We start from the raw sequence: 26,707 nt of genomic DNA, 5'->3' as shown, positions 1-26,707 counted from the left end.
CGAGGTACGTTTGAAACTGCACTTTCGACGCAGCCAGTGCCTGTAATAAAGACGGCAAATAATTGCCTTACCACCAAACTTTTATAATTAGGAAAAACAGAGAGTAAAATATTTAAAATAAGAAACATTTTTGCGCGCAACAGAAGCTGATCACTGCATCAGCAAGAACTGCGCAGATGGCATCCGTCCACGCAGTACGGTCATTACGATAGGCGGAGGTAGATATTAGGGCTCCCGACATTTACGTGTTTCGGAGGTGCGGAAAAACAGCTATATGCAATGCCAAAGGCATGTGGAAAGAAAGAAGAAGGAAGACAAGAAAAAAAAACGAATGTAAAGAATTTTCCTCAATAAAGAATGACATTGAACGGCGCCGACAGCAGCGGCCTACCATACTTGCAGGACAAGAGTATCAGTTGCGAGAAGAACGAATCACTAAAGCATCCGAATCCCTTCGATCATGGGGATATACTGGGCGTTTCAGTGTTTGGCATCCCAAAACGACTTATCCTTGAAAGGACGACCACTCAGCCCGGTTACAAAAAGAAAATATGATTCTGTAAGTTCGATTCCAGCGATACTTCGTGCTAAAGAGGAGGTGCACAATTAGAAAAGCGCCTATCGTTAGCCGAGCAAACAATCTTCTTTTTTTTTTTTTTTTTTGCGTGAGTCAGCAAGAGTTGAGAAACACCCTTAACTTTCACTGACGACAACGCATCTGCGAGCCGGGTGGCCGCTTAGGGTTATCCTGAGGTTATTTCATTCTTACATTCTTCTGGGATGTTGTAAAGCCGGTTTTGGAAACAAATTCAACGTTAGGAATGAGCGTCAGCCGATCGCTAAGCCACGCAGTCGAACATTGTTCAATATAGCTCTAATGGCATAGGCCCAGCCGATGTAATCAAGCATACCAGTGACAGAGGCCGGCTTGAAAACATTTTATCAGAAAACATCCTTCCTATAACAGCCTTTGTCCTCGTGCCTCCGAAAAAGATCAATATGTGCACCTGTCGACGTCTTGTCTAGGTCACGCGTCAATCAACACCAAGTACGCAACGTCTCAGCGCTTCCCAAGGTCACCAAGTTCTGCATTTTTGCGACCCCTCTATGCGAAGGTCCCAATGTAAATGTTAAGGCTACATATGTCAGCCAGGCGTGACAAGCATAGCGGCCTTATTACATTTATGGACAGCGGAAGTAATGACACTTGGCACGTTCGGCGTATGTTGGAATGTTTGGCAGAACATCGTTTTCCGGCCTATCGTAGTTCTTGCTCGTTGTCCGTTGGAAATCAATAGCTATATTGTGTCATCATTAATTTGTGACATTCGCAAGACTTGTCAGTTTCTTTTTTTACTGCATTTATATGCAAAAAAAAAAAAAATAGAGAGCTGTTCAGCAAATCAATTGTGCAGTGTTGTACAAGTGTCATCTAAAGTAAATGTAAGGGGACTGGGTCAAAAGCAATTAATTGGTCAGAATTTCTAGTGCAGTGGCCGAGATTTATCGATTCACTCAGTAATTCGCAGTTTCACTTAGGTTGCATATGGCTATTCAAGTGTGTGTGGAACGAGGAAAGTGAAGTTATTTTGGTTCACTGACATTGCCTTCAATTTACTTTGACAGTACTTTTTACTAATTTCCTAATAAAGGTGTCATTATTGCCTGCATTGATACCAGCAAAGGAATTCAGTTCCTGATTGTTTGCTAAGAGAAAGTGTATCCTAGGCGCATCGGGCATGCCACTTGTCCTAAAGTAAAGGAGTCCAACTTTGCGAGTTCGGGGCCACTCGCCTATCTTTACACATTATGCATGCAGCGCACGTGTGTAGTACTGCGATCTCAAGCGATATGAAATCACGTGCGGAAGAAAGAAACCAGCTTTCATTGACGTCAGCCCGTTTCCCCTTTACACACCTGCGTCAACGTGTCCGATGAGTCAGTTTCGTAGCCCGCCTGTGCAAACCAAAGTGATCTGCTGCTGTTCTTGTATTTTCGTTGCCTATAATCGAGCCCCAGCTTTCCTTTTCGATTGCGACAGAGTAATTGAGGAAAAAACAAGAGTAGCGCGTGGCATCGCCGAGTATCGTCGCGCAGAAGGACACCTGGCGTGCCGACTCCAACCTTGGCGATCGTCACAAGCGAGTTACTCCGCACACATGACGAGTCGAAGAAGCCAGTCGCCGTAGCAGAGTGCCTGCGTGTTTTCTTATTGTCGACGATGGAGATGTGGCGGGTTCTTCGTAGCCCGAGCCGGCGGCGAAGCATAGTCTCTCTGGCAGCGCTGTGCGCTGCCCTGTTTCTCTTCTGTGTCCATGGCGGCCGAGCCGAAGAAGCTCCGATGGTGCGCGTCGGTGACGGACTGCTTGCAGGCAAGCGTATCACAGTGTCCGGCAAGGACGTGGACGCGTTCCTCGGTATCCCGTTTGCGGTACCGCCGATCGGCAACCTGCGTTTCGAGAAGCCCCAGCCAGCGAACGCTTGGGAGGGCACGCTCCAGGCGGTCAACAAGCCGCCGCCCTGTCGCCAGCTAGATGCGCCCTTCCTTGGAGGAACGCGACTATACTATTCTAATACCAGCACAGAAGACTGCCTCTACGTCAACGTATGGCGGCCATCCTCCAGTTGCCCCCACTCCGAATCGTGTGGGGCCAAGCTGCCCGTCATTGTGTTTGTACACGGAGGAGCCTTCCAGTGGGGTGACTCGAGCTTGTTCCTTCACGACCCCTCCGTGTTCGTGGCACAAGCAGATGTTGTGTTCGTCACATTTAACTACCGGGTGAACATGTTTGGATACCTTTCGGCCAAGAACCCCGACTTGCCGGGCAACATGGGACTATGGGATCAAGTGCTTGCTCTGAAGTGGGTTCAAAAGAACATCGAGAGGTTCGGCGGTGACCCCAACATGGTGACACTAAGGGGGCAGAGCGCAGGCGCGATTTCTGCCGGCTTGCACGCAGTGTCACAGCAGAGCAAAGGCCTCTTCAAACGAATTGTCATGGAAAGCAGCACTCCACTATCGTTATTCCTTACTGTGACATTCAATGTGGTGGGCCAGTTCGTCAGTGTTGCCAACGCACACGGGTGTATAGACAACTCGAAAGACTGGAGGGAGGAGACACATAGTATCGTAACTTGTCTAAAAAAAGTTGAAAGCGACGCCATTATATCCAAGCTGAAAGAAGAGACCGCCTTCAAGCAGATGTTTCCTATGGTTTTTGGCGACGAGTTCTTCCCGAATGACCCACTGAACCCCGAGACATACTCAAAGCTGAATGTCAATGAAATCATGCTAGGGACAACCACGGATGAAGGCACGGTCTTCTTGAACAATATGCGTGACTTGGCACCCCAGTTCGACGACTACATATCTGGAAACTACCGCTTGGCCGTGACGCTCGCGTTGAAGACTATGTTCAACATACCTTTGTCGCACGCTCGTGACATCACAGTTGCTTACTTTGGTCACCAGGATGTGGAGCACAACAAAAAGTCTGTTACAGATATCATCTGCGAACTGTTCGCTGACGCGACGATATACTGTCCGACGCTGATCTTTGCCGACATTGCAACTCAGCGAGGTGTGAAGGCGTACCGTTACATTTTCGCCCATAGGTCTTCAGACAGCTACTGGCCAGAATGGATGGGTGTTACACACGCTGACGACCTGCCTTACACGATGGGCTCGCTGTTACTGCCCAAGGACGAGAACCTGTTCATTCCAGCGATGGGACCACAACTGCGCGAACTTGTACTGAAGAAGAGCCACACTGCAGCGGAGGAGGAATTTGTGAAGCAGATTATCGCAAGTTGGGCGGCATTCGCGAAAGACGGGTACGTAACTGTCAATTCAACACTTTCGATTTCTCCTTCCAATAGCAAAAATTTATTATACCATTTTCAATTAACTGGATTGCTACAATTTATAACTTTATGTCTGCCTACGTTGTCTTCAATTCCATGAGAAACGTTCTGCCTGACTACATGCTAACAACAATAGATTCCATTTATCTCCTTTTTCGACTCACAACATGGACAAGCTTGTTCACAGCGGTCGCATAATTTGAGTCCACTGGTCTTGAGTCACTTAAGTCTCATGCCAAAATAAAATAAAATAAAATCAACTCGTTTAATGAGAATTTCGGCATATTTCGATAATGTGCTAACCAAAACGACTCCTGGACAGTACTATAAGGCATGCAGGGCGCTCATATCTTCGTAGGAAAAGAAAACAGCCCCAGGCATTTCCACACTACTGTGCCTCCACTCTTGACGGAGAAATGGCAAGAACAAAATCCCGAACTTTGGCATATGTGAAATAAATTTTACGTGCAATATCAATAGGCGCTTTTCTCTATGAGCTGCTTGAGAACGCATAAAAAATAACTATGATGGTACATTCCTCCATGAAAAGATTAAACCTGCCGGCAAAGCCATTCAATTTCAAATTTTGTTAGTTCCCTGAATATCAAACACACCAGCAGAAGCTCAGGAAGGAAAGAAGAAATTTAACAGTCACAGCGCATCATTGCGGCAGTCGAGCACGTGGCATTTCATTACTGCTTGGTATTCCCAGGCCTTTGGCATCGACCCAGATGTCGTTAGATCTAGCGCCCGTGCTTGGAGCGCACACTTTCCTTATGCATCTTCTGTATACTCAAATAGAAGGAAACGTGATAAAATACCAGGAACACTTCGAATCATTTTTTTTTTTAGAATAGTTATTGTCGAAGGGGTGGACCAAATCACAGAAGGCGCTTATTTATTCGACAGGAGCTAGACATCTTACAAACAGATGGTCATTGCATTCACGTACATTGTTACTAGACTGCTTTGTGATGGTCGAAACAAAGAATATACCTTCCAGAAGCAACCCCAGTATTGTTTCCTGCTGGATGTTTTGTTATAGCTTCCTATGGGAAGCTATAACAAAACATCCAAAACAAAACAGGTTGAGGTCACGTATATGTGACCTCAACCTGCTTCTTAACAAAATGGCCCAGAACAGTATACTATGCGTATGCGAAGCAAAGACCGCAGGGAATACGGGTGTATTAATTCTGGGTTTTCCGTAGTCCAGAAAAGAATTAAAAGAGTCATAAAACTATGGCAGAGACCAGAAAATGCATCACCCCATAATGGTTTATGGCGGTGCAAAAATGCGATAATATGGCGAATCTTTTGATATTTTCACATCCCATAACATAATGTAACGCAACCGTACATTACCTCGCTTATAGATATTACTGAATATAAGGTATCACATATAGGATTTCAACAGGTTGAGAAACGAAAACAAAAGGAAATGCAGCTCTCCGCGAATCAAAACAAAAACGAAATAATGCCAGAGACCTGCCGGAAAGCATAGCAAAACCTAACTAAAATGGGACATAACAAAAAACAGAGTCGACCTTCAGGAGTTCGTACTTATTTTTATAATATTTATGATCTCGTTATTAACTGTTCTTTCCTATCCATATGTAACGCTATATCTGCCTGATATTTGTTTGAAATCGCTAAGCCTGCGAAATATCTCATAGCCTGAAAAAGTGCATACATTTTCATGTTTAGACTGCGAACACCCATCGTAGCAAATAAAAGTCTGCCGTATAGTTAAAATGTTCATGAAAGACTCAAATGTAGAGATGTGCGTCAGGGATCAGCATCAATATAAAAATAATAGTCAATGAAAACCTGTGTGAAAGACATGCCAGGACGTGGCGACTCCATGCGAATGGTCTTACAGCCATGCTTTTAGCAACGCTCTGTTGCATTCGTACCAAGCGCAAGTGCACTATCTGGCAAACTAACACATTCGCTCTAGCATCTTGATATGCGCAAAACCTTATTCTATTGCATTTTGCTCTCAATGACGATGCGAGGATATCGTAACGGGAGACCTGAACCATCCGTCTTCAATCACGATTAACTTTCTGGATGATGCAATGCGAGTGATGTGCTAATTTTGTTTCTTAGTGCGAGAAAGCATACCGCAGATAAATCAAATGTGCAGTACTTTTCTGTCGCTGTTGACCTCACATTTAATTATCTTCTTTGCTTGCTTTCCCCTTGAGCCTCCGGGACCACTGCCTACCAAGGCCGCCGGTGGCTTTTCTCATAACCACCCCACTCTTGCCACTACATTGAGCGGTGGTTTCCAGCGGCGCCCGGGGGAGTGCGGCCACTGAGACATCCCTCCTCCCCTACTTTTCTTTCCCACTCCACGTGCCGAACACGACCGCTGTGTCACGCTACTCCCCTCACAATGATACGAGAGAAGCAAACAGAAGCGAAAAGGGCTCCTTTACGTGCATTGTTTCAGAGTGCAACGCATCTAGCGGAGATATCTTTTGTCTCAAGGGTTGACTTCAGCACAGTCCTTCAACTAGCTAGGTGCCAAATTTTACAAGCTCGGAGGGTGGTTCAGCGCCTATTTAATGTTGGCAAATTTGATTGGCGTAAATTGCACAGTTATAAAACCTCAACAAATATTGTTCCCAGTATTTAGGGATGCGCATTATAGCAGCTTCATATGGCGTCATGATAGCTAATAAATTAAGTTTTAGTGAATGTTTCGTCATTGTTAAGCTTTTGACACTCGCTAGACCCAGATTTATTCTCCCGTCTGACTTTCGTAATGTAATATGGCAGCTGCATATTAAAGTTTAAGTATGTTTGTGACCTGGAAATACTTAATCCACAATAATCGCAAGGCCAAGAAATGTATAGCATTGTTAGTCGTTTTTCGAATACAATATAGCGCTCTGAAGAATACACAGTTTAATTTTATAAACATCTTAATTTCTGCCTGATTAGAAACCGAGAACAATGAATGGCAGGGTGCTATAAAATTCGACTAAGCGCCCACTTAACTGCGCCATTACACAATAATCGCTCAAAATTATGTAGTCATCATTGTACAGAAAGTATTTAAGCCATTAAACTGACTTTTGTCCAGTACGCACAGTCTAATTGCGTCACTTGAAAAAAATAAATTTCGAGATTATTATTTATAGGATGTGGATCCCTGTGTTAGGTATGAGAAACGAAGAGTAAATTGTTGAAGGATGATAGTCCCTTCAATTTACGAACCTGTAGTATTTTGCCTGATATGTACAGACGAAAGATCAGATCAACAGTAGTGGTCATGTCTTCTACATCGCTATAGCAGTGTCTGTGGAGCATTTGCGTTGTTTTAAACTTCATTCTTTACATTGCTTGTTCCTCACATCCACGCATGCATGCATTGAGGTAATATTCAGGTAGCCTGGGTTATCATAAATTATCCTACTGACTTTCGGCTACTGCTGCTGTCGTGTTTCGTCCGACTGTGAACCCTTGAATGCCTTACGTTTATATCGTGGTCCTGTTAATAAATCCAGTTCTGAGAGTGGTTTCTAAATGTTTTGTAGCTCTTTACCAGGTTTTACTGGCTACTTGACTGCCATATGGCCAGTTGTTAACCTGTTTTAAAGCGATGGAGAAAACTGACCAAGTTACCGTTTTAAATAAATGATAATGCATGTCCATGTTAAATTTTTATTACAATATGGCATAATTCTATGTAACATATAGAAAAAGACTGCCACACACCGTCAATATGGTCTAGGTTTAAGACTTATTTATGTATATCGTGTGATTACCGCTCGTGCGCGGTGGTTATGAGCCTAATTTCTCTGAAGGCATATGGTACCGTTTTCTCGTGATGAGATACAATCGTCAAATCATTATGTCATTTACCCTCTTTACAAAAATGTCAAATTAAAAGAAAATGTAACATTCTTCTGAGCTTTCTTGCTTTGACGACTGCATACTTGTCCTCTGATATGCCTGAGCAGAAGAAAAAAACCATTCGTGTCCATGTGTACGGCGCCAGCCGGGCGTAAGGCGCTACCGAGCCTTTCCCAAACATGCCCTTCATTACTTGTTGTCACTATCTCCGAGTTCTGACTAATATTTTTTTTCATCCTCCCAGGACGCCCGCGATGCTGACACCTGGCGACAAGTGGCCGCAGCATTCTCCAAGTCAGACGCTTGTGGTAACTCTCAAGCCGAACAACTTCACCGTAACCGGAGAGCAACGGCGGCCGCGGTGCAAGCTCTGGAAGCCCTTGCTGCTTCGCAAGTATGTGTCGGCAGTGTACATAACATGCAGGAGAAGAAAAACGGCGCTCAGAACGGTTATTGTTTAATCGATGCTTCACCAATCAAAGTAAGAGCTATATGCTGACAGCTTCGCTTAAAAGTAGTTCTAGTTCGGGAGGAATTCTCACCGTTTGTCTCTCTCTTTCTCTCTTATTTGTTTCACAATGATAACTGGCCCTGGAGCTTAACGCGAAGACATATTAAAATACTTTAGTAAAAAGAAAAATCAGAAATATGCACAAAGACAGAAAACGCGTCCGCTTTCGTAAAGAAAGACAATGCTCCGCAGCAACGACGTGATATCTACCAACTGTGTTCCAGACTTACAAATAATGTGTTTATCATCTGCCACTACAAAACATGCAGTCAGGCAAAACATCTCACTAAACAAGCTCACCTTCTGTTTCCACCTGCGTTCAGCAATCCTTTCGGTACCCTCAGCAGGTAAATGGGCATCAGTCTCAAGCTGCGAGGAACTATAAGTGTGAAAATCTCTCAGACCTTCTGTGTTAAAAACAGTTCATATCAATCCCCTCATTTCATAGGTACTGCCATCTGAGCTTATACCGTTATGATGCTTTTTGCATCCCGGATTTCTAAAAGCATGTAATTAGGCCTCGTTGATTTCAAGCATCTGAGTCGTGCTTAGAGGTGTTCCTGATATCATTTGCGTTCCCTTTTGTGTGAATATTTCTTTGGAAGTTTGCAAACTTATTCTTCTGCGTTGTTGCGCCCTAAGGGCGCATGAAAACTTAAGACGAGAACTCGAACAGCAGGCATGAGCGGTGCATTTTAAGAAGCAGCAATGCTTATTTCAAGTGCGAAATCAATCAAAATTCGCTGCCTAGCTTCCTGTTACACGTAGGCGCAAACACGAAACGCATTACAGAGTAATATTGGAGTATTTGAAGACGGCTCATGGATGACGGCGAAATCATCCGGCTGATGCTGCCTACTCCACACGCTTAACTATTACGAGAGAAGCAAAGCAAATACTGTTTTTGGGTACTTTCGTGGTATTGACAGCCAGCGTCATAAATGTCCTTTCGTACCTACACGGTGCACTGGCATTCATTTGCCGCCGCTGGAGTTATCAGTGTCACATATGCCAGCTACGAGCTGGTCCCGTTTTCGTACCAGTAATTTCGCCCGACGCCTCAGGCCATAGCACTCGACCAATCTTCAACATCATTACCAAGCCTTTTCACCGTAGAAGGAACAGAGCCGAAGACAACCATATCTAACACACATTGCGAGAACTTACTGATTAAAGCAAAGCAAAGCAAGACGCTACTGCGGCAGTGGCCAAATAGCTTCAAAGCGTGAAGAAAAGAAACCTCTGTTTACGCTGCTTTCGTCCCGCTGACTCGTATTCCGCTCGGGTTATACTGCGAAATTTCTTTTTTTCCGCAACTGGAAAGTCTCTCAATCTTTAAGATTACAAATTTCTGCTTTAAGACCGGCTTCACACTCACCATATAAAATCACGATTCAGGTTCTCAGCTGTTTTTTACGATGGTTGGTCGTCTTAGTTTACCGCAAATTTAAGCGAAATACATTCCATGCTCAAAGCAGCAGGCATGCATTAACAAATAAACATCATTTCATGGCGGAACATTTGAGCGGCAGTCACAGGCACTAACTGAGGTATCCTTCTAGCGCAGGACGTTATGTTTGATTTACGTAGGACATTGAACTTTAACGGGGTTGCTGTGCTGCTTACCGGCGCCCGTTGTAAAGCCGCGCGTCGGTCGAAAACTATATAAAGTGATACTTAAGCTCCGCTTTTAAGGGTAGGACGGGATAGCGTGGATGACTACGCAACGTATAAAGCTCCGATTTAACTCCGTCGTATGGCCCCGCCGGGGTGGTGCAGTGGTTGCGCCGCTCGACTACTGTGCCCAAGGACGCGGGATCGAATCCCGGCCTCGGCGGCCGCTTTTCGATAGAGCCGAAAAGCAAGGCGCCTGTGTGCTGTGCGATGAGTGCACGTTAAAGAACCCCAGGTGGTCGAAATTTCCGGAGTCCTCCACTACGGCGTCTCTCATAGCCTCAGTCGCTTTGTGACGTTAAACGCCACAGACCAACCAACCAACTCCGTTGTATGAAGTTGAGGAGAGCACGCTGCCGGGCTATTTGGTGATTCATTAAGTCAATAATTTAGCGCAAAAATAAAGGACAATGGACACAGAAAGACACATGTAGCTCTCATCAATCATCTTATGTATCTTTGTCTGTCCATTGTTCTTTATTTTTATGCTAAATTCTTGACTTAACAGCCGTATGAATATTCCTGCGTAGCCTAGGTGTAGCATACCTGAATCGGCACCCAAGAGCACTAGAAAGTTTATTCGGATTCCACCTTCCTACCTAAAATATGCAACCCGACTTGGCAGCTCCTGCCAACTTTCTAATCTAACGTGGCCTCGTAAAGCCGAATAAAGCCTTCAAAAATCAATGCCTGGTAATGCCAGCTGCCACCTTTCATGCGCTATGCACGCAATGTTTAGCTCACAACACCGACGCCGGATTTTGTGAGTCACAGAAACTTTAACACTATCGTGTTAAATCCCGTCTCCAGGACACATCCTTAACAACTTGGATAATACATATCTGAGATTGTGAGAATGTTACCTAGAAATTTCTCGATGATTCTTCGCAGAAAAAGGCACCCCCGGGCCAAAGAGCGAATGTTTTTATCCTCTGCATGAAATTGTAGCTTATGGAGACTTTATGGAGAGAAGACATCCGCCACAGCGCAAAGCAAAAACTTCCTGCTCATCCCACTCGTCCAAACTTTAGCTCGAAACAAAATTTAGCACACTTCGCTACCGTCAACGTACGCGTATATAAATAGTAAGTGTTGAACTTAAATTTTGGTGCTGTAAATAGTGCACCATGAGCCGTGCATTTAGATAGATAAAGAAGCACATAGATGATGAGGCGATGCGCACACAAAGTGTGAAGATGATTACCGTCTTCACTCGCCTAATTTACTAAACACAATAAAATGTTTGATTCTTAGAGTTAGCGTTCATGTTTCTACGGATGGCTATCATGCTGCCGAATTCATAGATTACTCTGATGAGTAGAATGGTCCTAGCATGCGGCCGATGCGCGACAATTGCATCTAGCACATTCAGTTAAACCGACGTAATTACACACGCCACAAGGTGACGATCGGCGCATACCTCCTACCAGTGTTGTGTAGCTATTTGCTGATAGCGTGTCGTTCGCCACCTGTCAACGGTTACAAGTGAAGCTGGTAGCTATTTCCCCGAGCGAATATGTTCTGTAAGGGAGTACCTCTCTCGAAGTAATTCCTATTATGACGTGCACGCAAGATGGCATGGGCGCCATTTCGTGGTATTGCACACATTTTAAGCAATGCAGACCGCACCAGTGTGTCTCAGACTTTTGTAATGCTACATGCACCACAAAAGGCCGACAGCTGCAATGTTTGCCCGTACTGCCTATATACAACAGCTGCGTTACACAATGAAAAGGTGTTACACATGCGTAGCTTTTGAATTCTCACCTAAGCAGATTGAGTAGGATGTTTGAAGGGATTTCTAAAGGCTACTTCTACCAACCGGAGCAGGTTAGCTATGTGGCCACCTCCACATATCCGGTATAAATAGGGAAGTTAGTGGAAGTAACTAAGAATTTATAAATTAGTCACTAGGGGATTTAGAAGGCTAATACTCTGCCACTTTGCGGCCGCCTCATCATATAGACTACTAGAGAAAACAGGTTTCGTTTGCTTTTGATAATATTCTTAATACGAAAAGTGTAATTTAAAACACCCGGCTTATTCCTATCTAAAATAATTGGTAGTGAAGTTGAAGCTACGTCTCGCGTAAGCAAATGATATGCCTAGCTCTGCTCGTATAGGAGTGATGACACCTGGCGTATGGCAGTGAAACTACCAGACAGTAAAGCACAGGCTGGCAGTTTTAGTGAGCGCCAGCAGCATGTCTCACAATTTGTGGCTCTGAAGAAGTTTATCAAGCAGCTCTTTGGTTTATGATTGCACATATTAAGGCAATACATATTGAGGGCCCACTTATTTCGAGAAATTCTATCTCAATACGAATTAATCCAGCAGGCATCTTCATTGAGGATTGAAAATCTTAACATAATTGTTCAACATTGAACGACATGTTTCATCTAAATCAAATGTTACGTATGGAAGCACTGTTTCGAGCACTAAAGGAAAACATCGACTACTACACAGCTATCCTGGTATTTTTGTGCTGAAATCGAAGGCAGCAAGCAAACCTAAAATGCCATATTGCGCAACGTTATTGGGCTGGTTTTCCCCGCCTCGTACCTGTCGTTATGGTGCAAATGTCGCAAGGCAAGGATGAAGAAGGAGAAAGCTTGACATAGGCATGGCAGGTCTGAGGCAATAGTTCCCGCCCTAAGACTGCCCTAAGCAAGAAAAAAAGAAATAATAGGTTATCCTATTTCTTCGTGTTTTTCCTACAAGGTTGGGCCACATATTATGAGGGAAATCAGCCAAGGCTTCCCGGCTGTGGGAGATGATGCTTCAGTGGTTGCTACGCCGAAGCTCACCTGAAGAATAACCAGTATTGGTCGGATTGGACGATATGTCAATAACACGTGGAACGAACATGATGATAAATCAGAGAAAAAAAAGCGCGTTTTTCGCTCATTGCCTTTCGCTCACCTTGAAGTAGCCGTTTTTGTAAGAAACATGATAAGCAGAAAAATGTACACGGATGACGCAGAAGCGTCTGCAGAAAGTTACAATAATTTTGCGACTCGCGTTTGAGTGACGCCGACGTCCGCTCAATATTTTGACTTATTCTTGTACCGTTGGTGCCGCTATAAACCACCGAATATGGTCCAGCAGTTACGGGCGCTTGCTTTTCTTCAGCCTCATCACTTAATCTGGAGGGGCAGTAAGGATGTATTGATGATTATGAAATATAGAGCAATTGATTGGCGCTCGACTGGTTGTAATATATGTGTTCCTTGTCAGAAAATTGTCCTGAGTCATCGTAGTCAGGTATTGTCGTAGTGGTGAATTGTAGTCACGAGTAACTACGGCAGTTGGTGAACGTAGCTGGCACCGCTTCGTTAAAGAACAAGTGAAGAGGAGAGCAACCAGCAACTGTTTGTGCTGCTTGCCTGATTTCCGTAATATTGTGTAATCATCTACGGTAAACAGAAATTTACTTGCGCTATAGTGACAGCTCGATTGCGCTTACAGAACTGTGCCCAGCTTTCAAGGAGCTCTAAAATAAGTTTGGAGGTTCAGTCTTCCATCACTGCTTCTTTACTGCTCTGCGCTTTTTATTCTGTATGTATTTGAGGCGAGCACGCACTTTTCTCATTAAGGCTACTGCTCGAATCCAACTAAACTTGTTTTGGTATACGTCCTTCACCTTATCTCTTTGGCGTTTTGCCGGTCGCGTAACAATTGCTATGTACGGCAGCGGCCGAGCGCGTTAAACAACTTGTCAAAAGAAGTGGGCTACAATTTGGTCAAATTTCTAGGAGAATCCCCCAATCTGGAGTATATTTGTAATAGGGAAGTAATTACTCATTGACATCCACCCAAGCGAAGCCATAAGGATACAAAAGAAAGCTATACAGCTTTCTCAGAAACGTTGTAGTTAAAGAAACCGTCGTCATGGTCCCGGCTAAGGGTTAAGATTTCGGTCTTTTTATGTGTGAAGAAAAACATCAGCACGTCGTGTCTAAAGTGTATTATATATCTGCCTGAAACTACTGTCCAAAGTTGTCACGAGGTGTCGTTTAACAGTGAAATGACTGTTAAACGACACGTCACTCCTCAAACTATTCGATTCAGGTTTTTGAGGTGAATTCAGTTTGTCGAACATATTTCCCGCTCCCAAGACGCCCAAATAAAATAAGGGGCATAAGGTTGCCACAAAATAGTCTTGTTTAATCGGCAGCTCTGCCGCCGATTAAACAACGACGCAATGCAGATTAAGGCACCCGTACGTTTATTGTTATCGCCAAAAGTCCGCCTTTTTTGTATGCATGCTTGGTTAAAGGCTTGCTCAAAGAAAGCTTTATACCACTTGGTTTCGAATTTGAAAAACACTAAGTAAATACAGTTTGTCGCCGAAACGTCGACGACTTTCTCGTGGTGCAGGACAAAGAAAGAATGGCAGTTTCAGGAACAAGGGAGCCCGAGCCCTTTAGACCCATACCAAAACAATGAGTCTGTACGCCCAGCTGGACTCTAAATGTCCACGGCGTAAATGCACTTTGCAACGCGATAGCATAAAGGCTTCGTTCTGCAGAAACTCTGGCATTGTCAGCGTTGTGAGCGAAAAATCGGGGATACCCCTGTGGTAGGAGATAGTTGGCAGGTCATATGACAGAGCATTGATTTTTTGATTAGTTCTGTGACTTGAGGATACCACATGGTAACAGAAAGTTGGGAGTAGCATTTAATTTGAGTAGCTGATTAGAGTGGGGAAGCGTGGTAGGAATCAAGCTCCCGGTGCTCTTGGATCCCTCGTCAGGCATGCTAATCCGATGTCACACAGACGCGTTTGTACGACTTGGTTAAAGGGGGGCTTGATTCCATATGGAGTGGTCGTCTACGACATGCAGCTAGATAACGCGGTAGCTTAGGACTACATGCTGTTATTAATGTATGAGAGAGGCATACAGTAAGAGGTTAGTAATTAAGCGAGCGGAGACTATATGTGCGCGGGCGAGAAGCCACAAGGGGAGCCGCGGACAGAAAGGATATAACGCTGTTGTGTCGTAAGCTTTAGGACGGAGGTAAAGGCTCCCTGATCAATTTATAGTGAGCATGTGCGAGATTAAAAGGGGGCAAAAATAAGGAATAAATGATAATTATGACAATAAAGTAAATGTATACTAAAGAGGATTCGCAAGAGACGCGTAGACGTGAGGACATAACGCTTTCGCACCACACCCTTAAAAGCATAGCTAAAATGCCCCAAAGTTTTGAAAGTAACTTAAATATGTACTTAGATAAACATCAGATTTTGTTGCTCCTTAAGTCTCACCGTTATACCAGCCGCTGTGAGATATGCTTTGGAGTTACGTGAGCGCAACCCTACCCATCATATATTTGGGAAATCATTTCGTAAATATCAGCATGTATTACATTTGGCTTTCAATGTGCTAAATGTTGGTACACATCTAAGAGAATCGCTTCTATAGTTTATGATAATCTGCTACTCGTTCTCCAAATGTACGGATACAATCATTCCCAGGAAGTACTACACTAAATACAACAGGCAAACGCAGGAGGGAAGATGGACACGAGTCTAGCGCTCATCTCTTGCGTATTTGTCTCTTGTATGCACTGTAATGCTTCTTGAAAACGTAAACTGTCATGCCCGTCTGTAAGTTCCTCACTCCTTTCTTACTTCCTCTCCTCGCCAAGTGGCTTAAATAAGGGGGCACCCAGATCTGAAGAAAGATGCCTGTCGACCATGATTCCGGAATCCCAGAGCCTCTTGCTTCATTCGCGTCATTACAGAGGTAGCAAGTAGCGAAAGTACCTTTGCAACATATTTACGGCGCGTTTCCAGTCATCAAGCACTGCTCGACGGACCAAAAGTTTTCTTGGGCGCTTCATTCCTTCTGCTCTCCTTGAACGCGCTGCTACTAAATCTATTCTGCAGAGACGAGCAGCCATTTCAAAACCAGAATTAAAAAGCGTAAGAATTAAATCAACTAACTGTATATTATCTATACCACACTACAGAATCTACACAGATCTCAGGGGACTCAAGGTAAAATTGGACGCTACATGTATTAATGTAACTGGAAACATAAGATAATTGATGCGTATTGATACCACTTACTTGTGAGGATCAAAAATGGTGGCAGGCAATAAGCGCTCGAAAACAATCGAGAAGCAGTATAAGTGGGCAATACAAAGTAAAATGTCAAGTGCATATATAAAAGACAAACAGAAAATGGGAACTGGAAAACCACACGAGCCAAGTACATTGTAGCTAAAATTAAGAACATGGAAAAGTGTTTCGTAAGAGAGAGCTTATGCTGTGCCGAAGAGATAACTATAAACTTATTATACAGCGAAAGTGTGGATGCAAAAGGAACATGACTGTATTCATCGAGCGCAGAAACTAAGGCATAAATAAGCTGAAATCATGTGGCCTTCCTTTTTTAGTTATTTATTTATTTATTTGCACATACATATCAAGAAAATACAAACATATAAAATCAAATAAAAAATAAAATAAAATAAAAAATAAAAATGGCACTAGGAAGCAATGGCTGTCAAAAATTTTTCAATTGGTAGCGAGCGGAAGTTTTCAGGCAGCGAATTCCAGAGTTCAATGGTCAGAGGAAAGAAGCTGTGTTTGAATGTCTCAGTGCGGGAAAAGAAAGGTATGAGATTCAGGCTATAGGAACTTCTAGTTATGAAAGGCTTGCTAATGTTCAAATAATTATTCCTGCAACAAAGGCGAATACATCAGTCATCAGGAAAACTCCACAGCGTCATGTGTATTTATTCATGCGACGGCAAAGATGAAACTTGATGAAAGCATTTAGTTCAACCTAAATCGCAAATCTTTTTCCAAAATATTTCCGTGATGTTTCCACGTGCCTAGTAATGATGGAATGGAAACACAGAACCTAGCGGAAGGAGCTTAACGAATATCGACGAAATGAACTACGCTTGGGGGAATGGCGTATATTGACCATCCGACATCAAGAAGGTACTTGGCAGCAAAACCACCTGCACGACTGCACGACTGCACGACTCAAGGTCTTCTACAAGTCCTACAGTCATTAAGTTACATTGACTGGCATGACTAAAAGGATGGCAGACTATTTTTGCTCTCCATCTCGTGCCCATTCCTTAGGCCATACGCAAAACCCACAAACTTGAAAGCTTTCACTATTCTGCTTGTCTTCAGGCAACCGCTGGATGGATTTCGTACATGCCACCGTGGAATCGCCGCAAATTGTTTGTCTAACATCGGCCTCTCGCTTTACAATACTGTTTCAGGCACATCTGCAGGAGGTTATTTTCTCGGGGTTTGGACAAAAAAGAAAGCTTTTCTGTGATTGACTGCGCACAATACGCACTGTTTTTTAACCAAGCAGTCACGTAATCTTTGACGATCAAGCCATCTCCATCGCCGAGCAAGGGAAAGTCTCAATTATCTTTAAGGGTCTCGTAAGTCACATGTCAGTATCGAGACGGCAATTACGGCGTGTTTGATCTCGCAGATGAGCGACCCTTCCCTTGTGGCCAGTGAATCACTCGAAAGATAAATGGCGCTGCCAGTGAAGGCCACACCCGCCCCACGCTTGACTGACTGTGTTTGCCACTCAGTTTCCTCTCGACATAAATGAACGATTCTGGGAAGACACGTGCTCGTAGTTCAGTATCAGGACGAAAAAGTCAGTGCAGGACTGCTGGTACATCGTCTCGTGTATGCACGTGTAAAGAGCTCGTCAACGGCAGGGTGACGTCGCTTGACAGCAATTTGTCGAGCAGCGTCCCTTCAGAGAACCACTTTTTTATTTCATGAGTACAGCTTATGATTTTCGCTAGTCGTCTGTTGTTCCTGAAAAACCTCTTCGTGGCTGACAGCTAAAGTATCCCTTATTAAATTTCCCTCGAGTTATTACAGTATCTTTAGCGATGCTTGATAATTGTGTCTATCAGAGATACTTGCTACACTGCTGACACTGAACAGAAAAGCGTTAAACACATGCCTACCAAAAATAAAAATCAAAATCTTCACAGTAAGCCTTCAGACCATCATTGGCGCGTATTAAGGAAGCTATTATTTGCCAACATCCGACAAGGCCCGAAGTAAAGGAATTGTTAATATCAGAGCATCGATCAACTCTGCCACGCATTAAAAAAGATATTCGTCAACATCCCAAAAATAATTCGGAAAGTAAAAGAATTGTGAATACTAAATGGAATTGTGAATGGAAAATGCCTACTTTTCCATATCATCGTAATGCGGTTTGAGGCATAGATCGTAGCTGGGCATCAGGCACTGTAGGCAAACAAAGTCGCCGCATATGTATTAAGCCATGCCATGGCGATGTCCTGCAGATCCGCTTTTTATTATGGGGAGCCGCCACCCCAAAAAAGTTTCCCATTTGCCGCAAAAGTGTAGAAATCCCTCCCCGCATAACTGAAAATTGCGAGTGTATGCCTCCCACAAACGAACTGATCAGCTCGATTCACAAATGCACAGCCGCAGTCTGTTGTCGCCACACTTTCATCGTGAACGTCTTTTATAAATTTCTGATACTCCTTCTGACAAGTTACTGGCAGCACAATGAAACCTACGCCTATCTCGACCAATCAAGGCTGTAGGAGCACAGCAAATAGTCACCCGAATACATCAGCAGTGCTGAGGTATAACGCGATAGTTTTCAAGGCTTCCTTCTCCAAAAATAATTTGGTACCAGCGTCGGTGTCGGTATCGATGTTGTGAGAGAAAACTCGCGAGCATGGCGCTGGCAAGTGGTAGCTGGCCGCTGACATGACTGCGCACTAATTGGATGTATCCTTGGCTGACGTTACGTACGACAGGAGCTGTAAACACGGACCTCCCGTTTCATATATGCGAGGGTGATATCAGAATCAGCTTGTCATGACCCTTGCATTCTGAATCAAACATGTTACGCGCAGGCACGTTCATACTGATTGGCTAAGGCGGGGCTTTATATGTTGGGCGGTAACTTACGCTTTCGCATCATAACCTTAAAAGCGGAGCTTAAGGGTCCCCATGCGAAAAAAAAAAAATGAACCGCACATAAAAAAAAAAGATCTGCTTTTGAAGCGCGTTTAAACTAAATAAAACTTTTACGGATAAATTTGTGGACAGCTATTATAAGGCAATAGGTTAGTGCCATTAGTATAACCAGGAAAAGACACCATTCACAACATTGATGTAAAAATTTTGATATTATTTTCTCGTTGCTAGCACTTATTTCCGTTCTACGAGTTTTTCTACGAAAACTACATACTTCATTCGCCCTTTAGCTGATACTGGCAGCGTTATATAGATTTGCCTCTGTAGCCTCCCCCTTTCTCGGCGTGTAGTTTCTTCTAGCAACTTGATGCCATTAATTTATTTACAATTCCCGCTGCGGTTATGTGAGATTGCAGCATCATGCATATTGCAAGGGCATTCGTCTCCTGACTTATCAGATCCCATCTTGAACAAGGAAGTATGGCTGAGAGGTAACCATGAACAAATTACAAATACAAAGGATATACAGAATATCTTTAGGCTAGCGTTTTCTGTTTACGCTAATTTAATAGCAGGTTTTAAACTTAAACTAACATACCTATACTGACTGACCACTGAAAAGAGTTAACCGCCCGTTCGTGATTCTTGTAACTGAAAATTACGGCGTTTGTAGCGGATGGTAAGCACTGCCCAGCACATATAACGTCACCTTGAAAATCAAAGCACCATGAAAAAATGTACCTGATTTGGGCATGAAATACGTCAGTGAGCCTGCTTCACTGTTGAATAAGTTTTATTCCGTGGTAGTATAGAGAAGGATGAACAGCAGGAAACAATATGCAAAAGGTTTCACTGGAGGAACGGTGGCTTCTGTTTCGTCCCCAATACTTCCGAAGAAGGCTTTGCTAAACACACAATATGCGTATTCAAGCTTTTTTTTTTTTTTTTTTTGCATGAGATCGTACAATGCGTTTCCCTTGACCTGCCTCGACTTTATACATGAGACATGCAATTGGCCGCAATACAAAAACTACCAATCCATCCAATTAGCCTCTGAGGTTCTCTGGCATGCTTAATGTTCCCCAATCATAATCGCCGCTATTGGCTTAAATACGCCACCCGCAGGATGGATGCTTCTAATGTCTCTGTAAGCAAACCTGCCCTGTGTCAGCTACAGCCAGACGATCAAGGAAAATTAGCAATCTCCTTCACCCACCTTATTTTATACTGTGTTTGTATTATCTCGGAATCCAGTCCTTCCTCCGTTACATCAATCAATATTTCAGTTTGTACATGCAAACTGGGGATGGTGAGAAAGAAGCAGCGAATTATACACGGCTTGACGGGCCTCGCCACCCCTACCAGTCAGCAGTAGGCACAAGGCAAAAACAACCATTGGTAAAAAAAAAATGAATGCAAGTGCATCTACAGAACAAGGTTGACAGAAACATGTCTTATAGACGGCAGGCAGCAAAATAGACGCAGAAGACATGCCATGCCCATGCCTTTTTCTTGATATTGCACATGCTGCCCATAGTGGACACCATGACATACATATGTAATATATACGTGTGTGTGTGTGTGTGTGTGTGTGTGTGTGTGTGTGTGTGTGTGTGTGTGTGTGTGTGTGTGTGTGTGTGTGTGTGTGTGTGTGTGTGTGTGTGTGTGTGTGTGTGTGTGTGTGTGTGTGTGTGTGTGTGTGTGTGTGTGTGTGTGTGTGTGTGTGTGTGTGTGTGTGTGTGTGTGTGTGTGTGTGTGTGTGTGTGTGTGTGTGTGTGTGTGTGTGTGTGTGTGTGTGTGTGTGTGTGTGTGTGTGTGTGTGTGTGTGTGTGTGTGTGTGTGTGTGTGTGTGTGTGTGTGTGTGTGTGTGTGTGTGTGTGTGTGTGTGTGTGTGTGTGTGTGTGTGTGTGTGTGTGTGTGTGTGTGTGTGTGTGTGTGTGTGTGTGTGTGTGTGTGTGTGTGTGTGTGTGTGTGTGTGTGTGTGTGTGTGTGTGTGTGTGTGTGTGTGTGTGTGTGTGTGTGTGTGTGTGTGTGTGTGTGTGTGTGTGTGTGTGTGTGTGTGTGTGTGTGTGTGTGTGTGTGTGTGTGTGTGTGTGTGTGTGTGTGTGTGTGTGTGTGTGTGTGTGTGTGTGTGTGTGTGTGTGTGTGTGTGTGTGTGTGTGTGTGTGTGTGTGTGTGTGTGTGTGTGTGTGTGTGTGTGTGTGTGTGTGTGTGTGTGTGTGTGTGTGTGTGTGTGTGTGTGTGTGTGTGTGTGTGTGTGTGTGTGTGTGTGTGTGTGTGTGTGTGTGTGTGTGCGTGTGCGCGTGCGTGTGCGCGTGCGTGTGTGCGTGCGTGCGTGTGTGCGTGTGTGCGTGTGCGCGTGTGTGCGTGCGCGTGCGCGTGTGTGCGTGCGTTCGTGCGCGTGCGTGCGTGCGCGCGTTTACGACGCTTGATAAAAGAGCTCGAGAGATGTGGACGTAAACAGAACAGTTCATACACAGCTTTGTGTATGGCCTCTTTTGTCTGCATCCGCATTCCACTCTTCTATCAAGCATAATCTACCAACTAGACCGCACCACTAACCTTGAGAAACACGTTGGGAAAGAAGTCATTCACGCGTTAATGATATAATGATATGGTTAATTATATGGTGTATAAGGGGAAAGCAGTAGCCATGATCCGGTGCTATCTTCAATGCTTCAGCGCAAATTTTAAGTGAGGAAACAAACTTGACGAATTCGTCTCAAAATCAAAATCAATCCGCTTGCATATCTCTGCCATCGTTAGGTTTGGAAGGAAACAACTTATTTTTCACTTAGGCATAAATAAACTGTTCCACTGAATAAGTGTAATTCTCAGAACAATCACTCATCTTACGCGCTTGCTTACTACAGAGCAGGACAAAAGTGGCTGGCGATGGTGACGGCGTTCGAATGTTAAGCTTTAAAGAAAGAAAAAATAACTTTTGAATTAGCAGACAGTTTGGTCTTTAGGCTTCGGAGTGAGATTGTGTGTAATGATCAAATTGATGGTTACGAAAACCGACCGCCGGGCGTCCACCGATAAAAATGAATACGAGCGGCCCCGCCTTTCCTCCGAGGGTGGGCGCATTGGGCGAGGCTTTGGATAACCTACAGCCCCTCTCCTGGGCCAGAGTCATTTTCTAAAGGCCCCCAACATGGAAAGGCGGTTAGTTGTTTGTCTTGGTTCCCCCTTTGCACCTTGGCGGCTGCAACGGTGTTAGCACGAAGGTCCACAAATGGGCTTTATTTGCACGAGACGGGTTTAAGTTGCCTGGCGACAGAACTAATCAAATCACCTGTCACAAGGATGGCAAACCATAGTTGATCCCCTTTTTTCAAGCATTTCATACCAGAAAATCCGAGCACCAGGCCAGTGATATTCCTGTACCAGCTGAACAACCGATTGGCACCTCGCGGCATTTAGCACCTAATCCAACAATTAATGAATGCGAGACATGCTCTAGTATTCCATAAGGCATAAATTCGGTAAAATACAAGGCTCCAGATGTGCTTTACATCACGAGAAAGATTGAAGTTGTCTGTAAATGTAACGAATTGCTGACCCATCTGCGCGATGGCTTCACTTCAAGACTTTTTCAAGCATCTCACTTCGGAAGGGCCGAAAACTAGACATTGGTAAGGCTTGTGCCCATTGGATAACCAGTTTTGACCGAGAAACACCAGAGGTCGACCCAGCCGTTTCTGAAATCGAAGCGGTTCAGCTACAACAAGGTCATAACATCGGTGGCCACCCTTCTCACAAAGTTAGGCATCCGGAGAAATTTAAACTTGATTCGGACTGAAGCGATTCCAAGAAATTGTGAATTTCATCTTTGACTGTTGAGCATTTACGTCTTTGAAAAAGGCTGTGTCGCATATCACAGAAACGAAAAAACAACGCTCCTAAGAAATGCCCGGCATTGTGGGTAACAGCACTGCGCTTTCTACAGGTATCATGTATGTTGCTTATTTTCTACATACTAGCTTATTTCTGCATACTAGCGTTAGTTGCCCTGAACGCCTTCTCAGATGTGATATTACGATGTGCATACAAAAACGAAGCTATTAGCACGAATAACGTTGTCCCGTACTGTTCCAATGCAGGTCGACACCCCAACATGCGACACCAGCGACACCTGTGAAGAGTATCACTGGTGCATCCGGTGGTCAATCATCAAAGCAGAAGTTTTCACCCGATAAGACAAACTCCGTCTTCAAGAAGAAGCCTTCGTCAAGCAGCCCCGCCTTCTCAACAAGCGCTACTTCTCTTGCACTGGCCTTCATTGTCGCTTACCTTTGGCATTAAACTATAAGCTTCCTAACTTCGGCGTATTCTTTGTGGCGAATTCATGCTTTGTGTCATACTACGCATGAAAACACACTAATCGTCTAGCGTCTGCATGAAAACACACACACACACACACACACACACACACACACACACACACACACACACACACACACACACACACACACACACACACACACACGCACACACACACACACACGCACACACACACACACACACACACGCACACACACACATATATATATATATATATACATATATATACATATATCGCAGTACTCGGTAAAAACAAGTGGCGTGGAATAAATTTCGCCTTTTACATCATGTCAAAAACAAGAAGCGAGAAGTTAGTAGCGCACAACGTAAACTTTGGCCTATTGAAGAATCGACTGCATGATTGAGTACATGTGCGTTTTGATTGATGCTAAAGATTATTGGATTCTGTTTATATCGATTATGTGCTGGTAATCGGTGCGACCATCAAACATTCAAATCATTGAAATTTATTCTAACCTTTCCGCACTTCTATCCTCCATATTGCAGTCATCTGAGGTATTTGTGATACCACCGAAATTGAGCTCTATGTGGCTTCTACAACGATCTTTGTATATGGAATAATATCAACCTTCTTTCCCTCTCATTGAAGAAACAAAAAAAAAAAAACACGATGAAAGCTTATTACGAGTCAGCAACAACTGTTGCCAGCGAATCACAGACTTGTACTGATTTTTTTTTAAAGACTTTCCAAGCTGCAAAGAACTGGGCTGCGGATATGCCGTGAGAAGTCTTGGACTGTTTTAATCCATAAACCTGAGCTAACCCCGGTCTTTAGTGTTATCCGTCATAGAAGCCAGGTAGTGTATTTTAGTATAGCTTTTTCTTGAAGCCTTCGTTCCAGAAAACGTCCACAGAGACCTCATTATTTGCTTATACCTCATTCTAGATTGGCATAGCCTAACATGCTTTCGAATAAAAGCTTCCCTGCAGTGGCTGAGGGGCTTGGGAGCTCAACTACTGATGCGGCTGCCCCAGGTTCGATCTCGGCTGTGGCTACAGCGTTTCGATAGAAGCGAAACGCAAGATGCATGTACAAGGTCGTCCACTGTAAGTTTAATAATGTCGCTCCGCGCTGCCGGCGCTCCGCGGAGCGCCTCTGGCGAGCCCCTTAGATACTATTGCTCAGGAGCAGTGAGAGCAATAGGCGGGTCGTCACGCATCGTTTGCTACAATGCGGTCTCTGTTCCGGTGCGATGGGCTTCAATTTCAAGGATTTCGGGTGAGCGCTAAAAGTGCAATCTGTTTCTCTGGTTATTGTGACATTGCAACTGCCCCGTTTTGAAATTTCTATGAAGAAGTTTACCTATGGACGTAAACGGTTAGGTCGCCTGGCTATCTGCCGCCGAGCGCAACTGCTTACGCGAGTCTTTCGGCGATTAAGACTACAAGAATGTTAAGAATTATCACAACTGCGACCCAAAATGTGACACCTGCCTGTCTATACTGAGAGCCCACGTGCGTCTGGTCACTTCAATATTTTCTGCCCCTGAGTTACACTAAACCTAAATGTCGAGAGTGCCGGATGACCAAAGGCGCTACCATACACCGGTAAAGGCGGTCACGGTACACAGGAGAAAAATATATACTTTTAGCGCTCTTCCGAATCACTTGAAATTGAAGCCCACTTCACCGCAATACAGCGAGCACTGTAGCAGGCGACGCGCAAAGCCCCGCCTACAGCTATGACTGCTTCTGGGAAACAATTTCTACGCACTAACTAGAGACGCTACGCGGAGCGCCGACCGCACGGAGCGACATTCTGGACGACCCTCTTCGTTAATGAACCCCAGGAGGCCGTACTTTGGCGAAGCCCTCCACTATGTTACCCTCGTCGCCTGAGTCACTTTGGTACGTTAGAAATGCAAATATAAACGATGAGAGGAGATGGTTGAAAGCTTATAATAAATTTGGAAAGTTTGAAAAAGTTTACAGCAGATATGTATTATCTGCGCAACACGAAAGTTTCAGGATGAAGATTAGACACACACGCAGGCACGCACGCATGCAATAACGTGAAACCGAAGTAAGCGCTTTCCCGCAACAACTAGCATCACGTAAGCCGTTGACAGTGCCCCTGGAGGGTCGCTAAAGAACTACACCAAAAACTCCGATGCCCAACAAAATGTGCTTGTCTGCGACTACGTGACCGTGTGTACGTTTCCTTGGGATAAAGCAGAAGTAGAGGTCAGGAGACCAGGTTCAGATGTGTCGCATTTCATTTTAGTCTGGTGAGAAGCGAAGGAAATGCTTTTTACTTAACTTGTTTCGCTGCTCTGAAGGTCAGTATTCGTGCACGTCGGCTGTGCGTAAATCATGTTATTGCGCCCTGCTAGCGATGCCTTTAGGAACAAGGCTCTTTAACCTGCAATACTTTCACACTTACCAAGGTGCACCGATCCACTGAACGCGAAGGAGCGCTGCCCAGAGCAGAGAGGAGGGAAGGTCACCTCGACAACTAGCTTACCGAGGTATACAGTGAGACGCGTATACAGGGTCGCCCTACAGGGCTGTCTTCTGAGGCAATGGTTGGTAAACGCTAAGGTGGCAGGGTTGATAACCGACCGCCTTCCATGCATGTAAGGATCACCCATTATATGTGCGCAATGCACTTTTACCAACCCCTGTCAAAGAAAAGATGCGAAGATAAAGCTCCCACATAGCCGAAAGGGGTGTCCCCCATCTCGATGAAATAAGTTGCTGCAGCGGTCAGACACCTGTTCCATGAAGTCAGGGCATAAAATAATGATAAAAAAAATGATAAAAAAACGACTAGGTGTGCCGAATTTTTTTCGATCGTACAGAAGCCTTTGCGTCCTGTAAAGGGTAAATGGTCGGCGAGCGTGCTAAAGAAAAAGATGCACCTGAGAAACGTGACGTCGAAAGACGCTTTGAAGAGCTTGCTTTATTGCACAGGTGGTGGCCAAGGCCCTTAGACATTCTGCCATTATTGTAAGAAAGTTTAGCAGGTTGACGCAATGAGGCCAGATTAGTTACTGATGCACTGCGGATGATAGCAGAGCAGCATAATAAAGTTCATCCCCGCTGCTCGCTGAATAAATACAATTTGAAAGCTTCGCTGAATTTGTTCGTTCTCCACAACTTTGAGCTAATTTTCAAAGTATTCAGGAATAAATTAAAAAACGAAACAACAAAGACCCTCTGGACACGCCTCTGCCCATCGCATATACTACACCTGTGCGTCCCAGTAGTTAACAGCATATATGTTTTTCGCTGTATTGGCTGATTCATGAACGCGCCTTTAACTAGAGGTTCAAATGGTCAAAAAGTCAACATAGATACATAGAGCCCAACTGCATGCTTTTCTTCAATAAATAGTATTACCCTGTAAACACCAGAAAAGAGCATTTAACATAACGTCATTATTTACGTATGTATTCCCACACAGAGAGTATGACAAACCAAACAATCCCACTTCTGGAGGTGCTTTTCTC

General features: G+C 44.2%; 1 protein-coding gene across 1 annotated transcript; it reads left to right on the top strand.

The window, feature by feature from the left end:
* Positions 1-2,034: 2,034 nt before the first annotated feature.
* Positions 2,035-23,221, top strand: LOC146185224 (acetylcholinesterase-1-like). Its single transcript, XM_084606194.1, has 3 exons — positions 2,035-3,834; positions 7,976-8,125; positions 22,994-23,221. Exons 1-3 carry the CDS (start codon positions 2,222-2,224, stop codon positions 23,193-23,195), a joined length of 1,965 nt encoding a protein of 654 aa, XP_084462320.1. The 5' UTR covers positions 2,035-2,221; the 3' UTR covers positions 23,196-23,221.
* Positions 23,222-26,707: the final 3,486 nt, after the last annotated feature.

The sequence above is a fragment of the Amblyomma maculatum genome, chromosome 6 (genome assembly GCF_055883805.1).
Source record: "Amblyomma maculatum isolate TAMU_Amacu chromosome 6, ASM5588380v1, whole genome shotgun sequence".
Lineage (NCBI taxonomy): Eukaryota > Metazoa > Arthropoda > Arachnida > Ixodida > Ixodidae > Amblyomma > Amblyomma maculatum.
The sequence above is the reverse complement of the archived record's forward strand: the minus strand, read 5'-3'. Positions and strand labels throughout refer to the sequence as shown.

Bases quoted from the DNA above. Each gene is read 5' to 3' on its own strand.
- LOC146185224 (XM_084606194.1), top strand. From the start codon at position 2,222: ATGGAGATGTGGCGGGTTCTTCGTAGCCCGAGCCGGCGGCGAAGCATA. The intron at 3,835-7,975 runs GTACGTAACTGT...TCATCCTCCCAG, and splicing joins GCGGCATTCGCGAAAGACGG to GACGCCCGCGATGCTGACAC. The intron at 8,126-22,993 runs GTATGTGTCGGC...GTTCCAATGCAG, and splicing joins AAGCCCTTGCTGCTTCGCAA to GTCGACACCCCAACATGCGA.